This window comes from Rhizophagus irregularis, chromosome 1, assembly GCF_026210795.1.
Source record: "Rhizophagus irregularis chromosome 1, complete sequence".
NCBI classification, from domain to species: Eukaryota; Fungi; Glomeromycota; class Glomeromycetes; order Glomerales; family Glomeraceae; genus Rhizophagus; species Rhizophagus irregularis.
This window is the reverse complement of record NC_089429.1, coordinates 7,548,087-7,560,230: the sequence shown is the minus strand read 5'-3', so window position 1 is coordinate 7,560,230 and position 12,144 is coordinate 7,548,087. Positions and strand designations below refer to the sequence as shown.

The 12,144-nt window shown below is 28.4% G+C and overlaps 1 protein-coding gene across 1 annotated transcript; it reads left to right on the top strand.

Annotated features, from left to right (window-relative positions):
• Positions 1-9,521: 9,521 nt before the first annotated feature.
• OCT59_001508 (uncharacterized protein) lies at positions 9,522-10,017 on the top strand (the record flags this gene model as incomplete). Its single annotated transcript, XM_066139633.1, has 1 exon — positions 9,522-10,017. The coding sequence occupies one exon, from the start codon at positions 9,522-9,524 to the stop codon at positions 9,816-9,818; it is 297 nt and encodes a 98-aa protein (XP_065989024.1). The 3' UTR covers positions 9,819-10,017.
• Between the last annotated feature and the right edge of the window lie 2,127 nt (positions 10,018-12,144).

Genomic DNA, 12,144 nt, shown 5'->3' with positions numbered 1-12,144 from the left:
AGTAATAAATTAAATGTTCCTGGTATATTTAAATTAGGTAAAATGAAGTAAATAGTGTCCACTATATGATGCTATGTTAAATTAAAATTCGGTATAATTATTTCGATTATTCACGGCAATCAATTATCTATAATTATCTACTTTACTATAGTCGATACTGCATGTCGCAATGTCGCATCTATAAGAAAGAAAGAATCAAAAGAGTCTGCAGATAATAGAAAAAAAACAACAAAACTATAATATCTGTGTCATTATGTTTTAATATAATCCTGCTTCTAGATAATTTTATCTTTGACCTTATTTTACCGTTATTTCGATTTAAAAAAAACGAATTTTTGTTGAAAATTGGAAATCAATAAAATGAAATGCATTTTGTAACGAAGTATGATGTACTATAAAAATTTTAATAATTAGAGAAAAAAATAATTCCAATAATCGATCTAATAAAGTTTTGCAATAACTAATATAAAAATTATCTAATTGTAATTTAAAATAAAGCTCCGCATGAGCGGCTCGAGCCGAGCTGAGCCAAAATTCGAGCCAACCCCAAGCCAAGCCCAGCCAAGCCTTAAGGTAGCTTGGCTCGAGTCGGGCCGGACGATTTAATAGATTTTAAATGCGAAGTGATCAGCTGATGATCACCTGATCACCTGCGCAAATATCATTTTTGCTTAGTCCCAGAGCTCGCGAGCCGGCTCATAGCTCGTGAGGCAGCTTGAACGAGCTGCATTGAAACTTGGCTCGAATGAGCCGAGCTCAACTAATTGCGAGCCGTGACTCGGCTTGGCTCGGCATACCCGGTTCGCGAATCGCGAGCTGGCTTGAGTCGACGGCTCGTGTGGAGCAGTTGGATTTACAAATGCGTAACAAAAACAGGTTAATAAAACTATATTTGCACGTATATTAACAGAGCCAATTTCCGTTTTTTTTTTCATTTACGCCCAAAACTTATGATTCTGACAATGAAAACGCGTAGAAAATACTTAAACAATATGTATGTTAATCCTCAAGAACCCTTAAATTACGATACATACATTAGAGATATCAAATACGGCAATAGAGAGAACGTGTGAATTGCTAAAAGCAATAAGAGTAATAATGGGGGCTAAATGCAAGAAATTACACAGGTTTCAGAGACACAGAAGGAAATGGAATCGACACGCAATGTTACCGGAGTTTCATGACGGAATGCTAAGAAAGTAAAAAAATTCAATTCCAAATTCGAAGACACAACCATGAATCTACCAAAGACATACTAAAAATTGGAATGATCAAGAATTTAAGTACCTAAATTCCAAAGAAGAAATCGAATATGTAAAAATATGATTAGAACGACTGAAATACGCGAAATACATGCGTATGACATTAAAATTAATAAATCTCTGGAAGTTAATGGAGTACGCAGCCAGTCTCGATAAGCCGAACTCATCAGAAAATCCGATGTATCAAGAAATCTGACGTACCGAAAATAATTTTACTATTGCACTGTAAAAATCGGTTCAGAACCAACTCCAGTATATCAAAGGTTTCGATTTATCGAAGATCCGGTCTCGGTTTATTGGATTGCCCGTGTACTTGTGAAATAAATCAACGGTCAGTTTCACTTCCAACATAAATATAGTGAGTAACTTAGGTTACGAACCAGGATAATAATATATCTTACGTACGTGAACGTCTCGTGTGCATTTCATAGTATTTCCAATTAGGTTGTACTAGATCATTTTTTTTTCTTTTGGTATGGTCTGGTTTCGTACTTCTTTTGGTTAAGAGTTAACTAGGCATTTTGGTAAATCCATAATCATAGTTTTATAATCTTTTATCATTACAGTTTATAATTATGTAATTTTTAAATATTCGATCTTTTTGCATTTGGTAAAGTTTATTACCTACCCGCTAAAATATTAAATAACTTTAGAATTAATAAACAATAACCAATAATATGATAAGTAAATTAATTTGTAATACAGATTCCAATATATATCATATAATGCTAAGTCTGTTACAAATTTTTGAAGGAGATGCGGAAGTGCGGAACATTATGAAATACGACTTTCCATTCTTTTTTATGCACATAAAATTATTACAAAGAAATACTCACGTCTGAAAGTCCAGGTTTTAAAAAAAGGAACATATGCAAAGTTAATCGGATTGTATAATTGTGCACTTTACTTTAGGGATGGTATTGGTGTCAACGCTGAGCCAATTCCAAATTTAGTATTTCCTGAGCTTGTCTCATTTAACCAATTTTAAAACGGACTCCGAATCAGCCCGTATGTTCTACTTAACAATATAACTTGAGGTTCCTATTTTTAATTCTTAGCGATCCATCCCTACATTCCCTAGAAGATACAGTATATATATATATATTAGTTGATCGTGCGTGCATTGAGTTTATACTTGTGTCGCAATGCATTCTCGTGTCGCAATGCATTTTTTATGATTCTAAATAACTGGCGTTAAAGGAATCACAGGTTTGCTTTTTATAATAAAGGAAAAAAATTTTAGTACAGAGCGTTTCATGCAGCATCAATTTATGATTAATTGCTTTCTTCTAAACTCATCGAATATATAGCAAGGCGGGTAAAGGTACCCATCCTAAAATTTTATGTTCATCAATAATTTTGACAGTTTATAATTTAATTTGTCATGATATATATTTTACTAGAATATACTGTATCCACATAGTTTGTGAAATCTTTGTGTCGTTCGTTAATGGTGTTAACTCGGAAGATTTTTTTTTTTTAGTAAGTTGATTGATTAACTTTAATTTTATGAAAAGAATCTTTTGAATTTTTTTATTAAATACCTATAACATATTTTAAATTTTTATTATAAACTTTAAATTGGAACGAAATACTGGTTGGCAGAAAATGCATGACAAAAAAATTGTCAAGGAATATACGATATGTTTTTTATTTTGTTATTTTTTCTTTATTAGTTTATTTTCAATATTTTTTGATACATTATTTAATATAATAATACTATCTATTACGACATCATTTCTCCAACAATCATTTCACCAAACAGTTCATTTTGAATTAAATGATTTTTTGCTCATGACAGGCTATGTAAATACTTATAATTACTAAATTGAAAAATATTAAAAAAAAAAAATTTTTTTTTTTTCATAAGAAAGATATAATAATATATTTTAAAATTATTATATGTGTTGACGAGATGACCTGTTGGTGAGATGATCATGTCGGCGAAACATTTGATTGTCGGTGAAGTGGTTATCGGCGAAAAGATTGTTGGTGAATTAATTGTCGGTGAGTCAAATGCGTCCCATGGTATAGTCTAATTTAAAGTACAACTAGAGAACGGCAACCTTTGTTAAGTCCGGACTCCGGAGCGATAAGGCACGTGATCAAATAACACATAATAAAGATATGTGTATATTAACACTCCCATCTTTACCGAAATCCACCAAGGAGATTCGAGAAACTGGTCACCTAAAATAAAGAAAAAAATAACGAAGCATTAATGATCATTTTGTTAAAATTTTTTTTTTTAAAAAAAAACCCGATAACACCTGAGGAACCAACCGCTTAAAAAAAAGAAAGAAAATAACGAAATGTAAATAAGAGAGAAGTTGGTTAGTTGTTTGATAATTATTTGTGTCATGTGATTGTCATCTTTAATAACCATTTCGTTAAAAAAGATGAATTAAAAGCCGAAGAGTCAAAAACCGACCGCCTACAAAATAAAAAAGAACTAGTGTATTATAGCAAAGTTCATTAAAATAAAAAAAAAACAAAACTAATAATATTACATCAGATCGTGTGGTTAGCCATCGAAATTCTACGTATCGTCTAAAAAAAAGACAACAAACTGTTAGAAACAGTTCGTTAAAAGGAAAACGAAAAAAGTCTAAAAAAGGTAAAGTCCGCACAAATTCTACGCGTAAAAGACCTTTTTTTCATTAGCACTGCTGGTAACTAAGAGGTTCTTTCAGTCTCTGTTTGGATTTAAACGTCATCAACCATCTAAAAAAGGGAATAATTGAAAGTTTCGTTAGAATAAATACGAAAAAAAAATATATTTCTAGATTTCCTCACCAAGATTCTGTGTCAAAAGAGCTAAAAAGCAACCATCTAAAGAAAGAAAAAAAAAGAACGTTAAAAACCTTTCATTAAGATAAAAAAAAATTAAGAAAAAAAAATAAAAGATTACTGAAATGTCACGTCCGGGAAGACTAAAAGGACAAAAAAATCGAATGTTTTGTTAAATAATTTTTCAACGGAAAGTAAGAGAGAAGGGGGGGAAGGGAAGAGAGAGATCGAAGGAAAAGGAAAGTGAGAAGCTTTTTTTCTTTGTACGACTTATTTGTTTTGATTATAATGTGACGTGACATTTGCAGTCAATCTATATAATGAACATGATACATTTGCTTACCAGCACATAACATATGTATTGTATGCACCGACTCACGAAACCGATACGAATAGTATATAGTCCTTCGCTTCGCTCCGGACTCGTTGACTTAACAAATTTATTTTATTCGAGTAAAAAAAAAAATCTACTTAAAAATAAAACATAATCTTAGAAAATCGTTTTTAGAAGCAAAATAAATATTTCCGAACCTTGATTAATTAGTTATATAGAATTTAAGTTTCTACTATAGTAAATGGAATTACTATGTAATAAATATATTATTGATGATACATATATCCTCATTAAACTTTGCGATTTCTGCTTTATCTAAACATCCGATGGCTCAGGATCATCACAGATGGCAGCAACCTATTTTTCCAATAAAGCGGATGTTAATGGTCATTCAAATGGATCTTTACCTAAACATTTTCCCATCAATTGAACATAAATAGGTGGTGTCTTACCCAGCGGGTTTGGTCTTGATCCGAAAACCACATCATTAATTAACGAACGAACGATTCTAGTATCATAATAAGGACGAACACATTATCATACCAAAACTGTAAATATCGGAAGCTTGAGTTTGTTTACTTCTTTCCTTTCAGGAACAACAATGGTATAACCCAAAATTTCTTCTGAATATGTGTTAAATTAAATAGTTCATGTAAACTTTGTCAGTGGATCTCGCATCCAACATCCACCCTATAAAAATTTTTCAGAAAAATGATCACGTGTCTGAGTTTCTTCGGAATGAAAACTAGGCCATCATGTTCAACTAAAATGTTTACCTCCATGTAAATTTCCATTAACGAGTCCTAACTCATGAATTTTATATAATCCTGACGAAATTAACCACAGGAGATTGACAATTTCTCTCAGACCAAAATAATTATCATGTGTTTCGAGAAAGGATATATATCCTCTGATATAATTCCTGAAGACGATTACTATTATACTGAAGCAATCCTTGCTATCCAGACATTAACTATTTATTTAATATTAAATTTAAATTTAATAAATAATTAATTATTTTAAAAGTAAGCTAATAGCAAAGATTTAAACACCTACTTGATTAATAAAGTGATCACTGAGATCCCATGAATTATCCAATTGTTTAAATGACTACCACGTATCCATAATTCCATATCTATCTCAATACCATCATCCTAATTTCCAGGGTGAACCTTCCATCCAAATAGCCGAGTAAATCGTAGAAAATGAACATTGAACAATTCTTACGGCATGCCTTATAAGATCAAATTGAGAGAAATCCACTCAAGATAGCGCATGCATTCTTTAGCGGATTGTTGCGTATTCTTGATCAGATTATCCTTCCGCCAGACCAATTTTTAAAATTTTCTACCAAATATGCATCACCACGAATACGAAATCCTTTTTTTTTTATCACAGTTTGGACATGTTCCATAAATATTAGATAAGTCCAATATGTATATCTGAGTGAATAGCGTATAAGAAAAGATGTGTGTAAAAAATATAAATTATCTTATAATGCTCAAACAAACCAAAATGTGAAATAGGGGATATGAATGCAATTCCGAGTTAATACAATGAATATATTAAAAATATAAAAATTATATATATTTCTTTTTTAAAATACCAGAATTATACTGCGAACTTATTGTAATTATTCGTATTATTCATGTAATGCATGTGATTTTTTCTTTTTATCTTCTTAGAATAGAAAACGTTGATAGCCTTTTATTTTGAAAGACGTATTAAAAAATAATGATGTATACTATTTTGGGATTTATTGGAGTACGATCGATATTTAGTTGGCCAGTGACATTTGCATATGTGGATCTTTTATGACATACAAAAGTATACGTAAAATTTTTATTGAAAAAAATTAAAAAAATTCCGGAATTCCGCGATACAACTTCTGAAATTCTTTTTTTTTTAAAAAATCAGCAATATTTTTTCTTTTGAGAAAAAGAGAAAAAAATGATACATTTTTGTCATATGATTCATTTGGGCTAATATTTTTTTTTTTAACAAAAAAAAAAAAATATTTATTTAAACAACAAAAGATGAATGACGGATGACTAAATCCGAAAAACGCCAATATGCATTCATTGAAATTTTCGATTTTAACAATCACTTTAAGAAAAAAATTATCAATAGATTGTAATTTCGAACTAGCTAAAATCGATAAAAATAAAAGATTTTTTAAAAAGTTCCCATGACAACAACTTTCTTTTGAGTGAAAAAAAAAAATTTTGTAAAACTATAAAATAGATTTCTTGGCATGTTTAAGTTTAAATGACATAATTGTTTATTTCTGATTCTATAAATTGATTTAAAAAAAAATTTCATATATTTTTATAATAACGACACAAAAATGGGTTTTTTGACCCTTATTCTTTGTCTTTTTGTAGAATTTCATTATTCTATAAGTTGCATATCATACGATTATGACGATCCTCTTGTTTTCTTTTTATGGTTTGTATAATTCCTTTTTAGAAGCCTATAATAAACATATGGAATCTCTTTACCTTTCGTCGTTAAAAACCCAAAAAGGTAATAGAAAATTTAACAATCCGGGCTGCATTAAGATTTTTTTTGATCTGCATCATTATTAATAATCTTGCCCAGAATTAAAAAAAAAAGGGATGATCTTCATATTTTATTTTATCAATATATGCAATTTACTCTAATTTTTGGGGGGCAAAATTTTACAATATATTATTTATATTGGACGTATTATATAATGAGATTTTATTTACTGGTGATAATGAGACAAAATTATCATTAAAACGAAAAAGTATTTATCAAAAAAAAAAATAATAATTTTATTATTAAATTTTAAGTCATGAATGAATAAACAAAATTTAAATTACTTTTAAGTAATAACAATATATATTCTAAACTATCAATATATAATAAGTCATGAATGAATGAACAATAATTAATTAATAATTAAGTTCCAGCTCATTCGAAGCGATAAGAGCAATTAATATTAATTAAATATGAAGAATTTTATCTAAATTATAAATATAATAATTCTTAAAGTATTTAAACAATTGGAATTTTTTAAACTTTTTATTTATTGCACTTTTTAGTCGGCCTCTTCCACAAGAAGGACTTTGTGGAAGCACTTTTGTAAATCGGTTTTGAGCCTCTGTATAATCTAATTATTCTGCGCTCTTCAAAGCCCAGAATAATCTTTAAATGTCTACATTTTCAATAGGCTATCATCAATCATTAGAAATTGGTTTCCCCCGATATTATTGGAGAGTGGAGAAATCAACTCTGAAAAATTTTTTGAAAATATTTCAGTGAATTTCTTTTCAAAAATTAAAATATTTCGAGATTTTAAAGAAAGCAACAATAAAAGAGTGGCGAGATTAATGTTGTAAAAGGAGGAAAAGGAGATTTTGTGGTGATGTTTAAATGAGTGTAATAATAATAAGTGTAGTAAATAGGACATGAGTATATAATTTGAAATTTTTATAATATAAGTGAATATAATTTTGAGATTTTTGTAATATAATTGAGTTTTCTAAATTTTTGTTTTTCTTGATTTTTTGCATTTTTTGGTTTTTGCTTGAAATTTCAGAGCCTTTTTATAAGAAAACACTCGCGCGTTCGTAAAATAAAAATATTTACGCGTGTTACATATATAATATTACGTAATTCTTTGAAAGAAAGAAAGTTCTGTCATTACGTCCTTTTGTGATTGTACGTAATCGTCTGACGTAATTCTTTGAAAGAAAGAAAATTCTATCATTACGTCCTTTCGTAATTGTGCATAATCGTCTAATGATTACCTCCTTTTATGATTGTGCGTAATCGTCTGTAATTGTCTCAAGTGTAAGGGTCCCCTTGTGATTTTTTGGGAGAAAACTCGCGTACATAATATGTAATTTTTTGAAAGAAAGGTTTGCGATTGTCTTTGTTATTATTGTTATTATAAATTTGTTATTATTGTTATTGTAAATTTGTTATTATTGTTATTATAATTTGTAACATTAAAATTTATTTTAATTTTCTTTCGTCGAATTCTTCGTTTAAAATTGGGAACGATTAACTTTTGAAATTCCTACAAAAGTGGAATTAACTACAAAAGTGGAATTAATTTTCCAAAAATAAAAAATTGACAAAAAGCAAATGTATTATGTATGACTAATTTTTTTTTTTCAAAATAATAATAATTTGATAAATTAAAATTAAATTTTAACCTGGTAACACTCGGATTTGAAAATCCGGATACATCCCTGTTTTTCATTCTTTTTTAAGTAATAAATGAACTTTTTATATAATAATATTTATTATGTTTTATTTAAAAAAACAATATTTATTATTACTACGCCACTAGGCTTAAAATAAAAATCACTGTTGTTGAAACGAACCATATTTAGCACGATCAGAAAATTTTATCCGTAGCTCATTTCTATTTATGGGCAAATGGCTTAATTAGTTGCATAATCGTTGACCCATTAAAAAAAAAAAAATTCTTTGTTGTTTCATGCAGGTAGATCAGGTTTTTATTTGGATCATTAATCAAAAAGTTTTTTGTTCCCAAATTTAGTAATTAATTGTAATATTATTTAATAAATATGTGCCAATATTTCTTTTCTCTTCTGATAAAATTTTTATTAATATAAAAAAAAAATTTTTTTATTACTTCTACAAACTTTTTTCGTCAAATTCTTATATTTACTAAATACTATAATTATTTACGTATCAAAAATTTATGTTCTTAATAACAAAGAATTATTAAAACAAAATTTTGTTATTTTCTTATACACCGATAAATATACAACGCTTCGGGGTTCGACCTGACATTGTCCGTTGCAGAGAGTTCAGTACCCGACTATCTTTCGCTTTTTTGTTTTCCCTTTCCTTTTCGCTTCCCCTTTTCCCTTTCATTTTCCTCTTTCCCCTTCGTTTTCCCCTTTCCCTTTCGCTTTTTTCGTCTTTCCTCTTCGTTTTCCCCTTTCCCCTTCGTTTTCCCCTTTCCCCTTCGCTTCTCCTTTTCCTTCGCTTTCCCCCTTTTCCCTTCTCTTTCCCCTTTCCCCTTTGCTTTCCTCTTTCCCTTTCATTTTCATCTTTTCCCTTTTCCTTCGTCCATTTGTTACGGAATCTCTGGAGCAATTCCCAAAGTGATTTGGCTGTCATTGTACGATATGTGCAGCGCCTTCAGATTGGCTTTGACTGAGACGAATAAATGGAATATAATTCGTCTTCCATTTTTATGGGAAAATCCATTTCATGGGAAGACAATTCCTACTCAACATTATCATGCTCGACTCGAAGGGCAACCGCAATGGAATCTGTCTCATTTTATGGGAAAATCCATTTCATGGGAAGACAATTCCTACTCAACATTATCATTCCCGGCTCGAAGGGCAAACGCAATGGAATCTGTCTCATTTTCATCGGATCATACTTCATATGAATGTGATCTTACTTCATATGAATAATCCGATGTTCAATTTAAAGGTGTTGATCACCTTTGTCTATTGAACATTCTCCCTTAGTGGCTTAGTCCCATCTAAGATTATGGTGGAAATCCTTTCCCCGAATCATATTCGGAGAATGAAGGCATCAGGCCTAACATATACGTAAATAGAATAGCACATATGATATTTTGAAATAAATAGTAATATAATTAAAACTTTATACTTTATATGCAATTAAAAAAATAAATAGTACTTGTTATTAAAAATGTACACCACAGTACTGCAACGAAATCAATTTCATTTTCATCGGATCATACTTCATATGAATGTTAAGGATTATGAGATTCAGTTGATCCGATGTTCAATTTAAAGATGTTGATCACCTTTATCATTATGGTGGAAATATAAAATAATCGCTGCTCCAATAATCGTTAATCCGCAAATCCCCCGAATCATATTAGGAAAATGAAAGCATAACATATACTCCTGGTGAGGTGAAGTAAATAATATAATTAAAACTTTATACTTTATATACAATTAAAAAAATAAATAGTACTTGTAATTAAAATTGTACATCTACAAATTATAACATTAAATTCTAATTTGAAATAAATAATATAATTAAAACTTTATACTTTATATACTTTATATGCAATTAAAGGTTTATTCATAATACTTTATTTAACGGATGTTCTAGCAACGTCTAATATTATTAATAAAGGTTATTTTTTTTTTAGAAAAAAAGGTCTATTCATATTCACTTGTTAGATTAATATATTGGATGGTAGAAACTATAAATTTTGAAGGAATTTATTTTATTTTTATTTTTAATTTTATGTAAAATAAATTTCGAAGGAATATCGTCAGTAGTATTGTATATCACTTAACCATAAGGAAGAATTAAATGATACCCAGAAATATAATTACAGGGGTAGGGTAAACAGATGCGTCGGATTGTGTCGCCATGACGCCATCATATTGGAATTAGACGGAGTAAAGTTTTGATTTGCGTACAATTTAAGAATTTTTCATCCATAGTTAGGTCATCATTTTTTTATCAAAATTTTTATATGTAAAAAATTATATATATATATATATATAATATATTTATTATACGTTAACCGAAAGAAATTTCTAAGGGTTAAAAAGTGAAATTTTAGAAAAATATTATTGAAAAAAAAATGGTAAATTAGAATAAATTCTATTTTTTTCACATTAGTATTTGGTTTTATAAATAATATAGAAGTCATGATAAAATAATTTATAACTTAATGTCTGAAATTTTATTTGCATATTTTTGCAGGATTTTCAATATCCAAGTATCAATTATGCGTACTGCGTACAGCTCATAATTAAAAAATTTTTCGCCACTTTACCCTTATATATATATATATTTCTGGATCTATGATATATATTTATGATTTATTTCATATGTGGTATAATAAGAATTAAAAAATATCCTGTTTATTATCAGAAAATTTAGTGCCAAATATACAATATTATATATAAACAATTAAAAATTCTAAAAAAAAAACAGCGCCATACTTTGATTTATAGACATATTACTATCTATTATTTTCACTGTTTCCTCTTCTTTCTTTTCTTCTTCCTAATAAAAAAGAAAAAAATTTAATTATTTTTAAGAAATAAATATTATTATTAATTTTTTTTTTTTTTAAGAAAATTTACTTACTTCGTGCTCTTACGTTTCTTCTTCTTTGTGTAATGGTGGGCGTATCCATTGCAACATCATGTTGATCAGCTAAAGTAATAATACGATATTAAAATACTATATATATTTATTATTCAATAAAAAATTCTACATTCTTACGAGGTCCTTCCCAGAAACGTGTTTTAAGTTCATTAAAAAATATTCTATATGCTTGAATTCTCTTTCTCCTTTGATCATTAGCTTCATAACGGTCTATATTCTGAAATATTAAAAATCTATCATTAATAATAATTCGATAATATAATAATTAAATGTTTTATATATAAACTTACTTTATATACAGTAACTAAATTATTAAATTTACGTTTACATTGGTTTCCCACGTAATTAGAATTACAAATATTATTCAGTCGGTTTGCAATATTATTCCAATATGCACGTCTCAAACGTTCAAGTATATTCCAGTATAACTATATAAAAATAATAATTATATTTGTTCATTATTATTATTCTATTATTATTTATTAGTAAATTAGAATAAAAAATATTTACTTGATTTGTGTTTTGTCTTAGTTTAATTAAAGTATGGATTTCTTGTTGACTCCAAACCATTGCTTTTAAAAATTTAATTTGATAAAAAAAATAAAAAAAAAATTTGTACGTTATCAAAAAAGA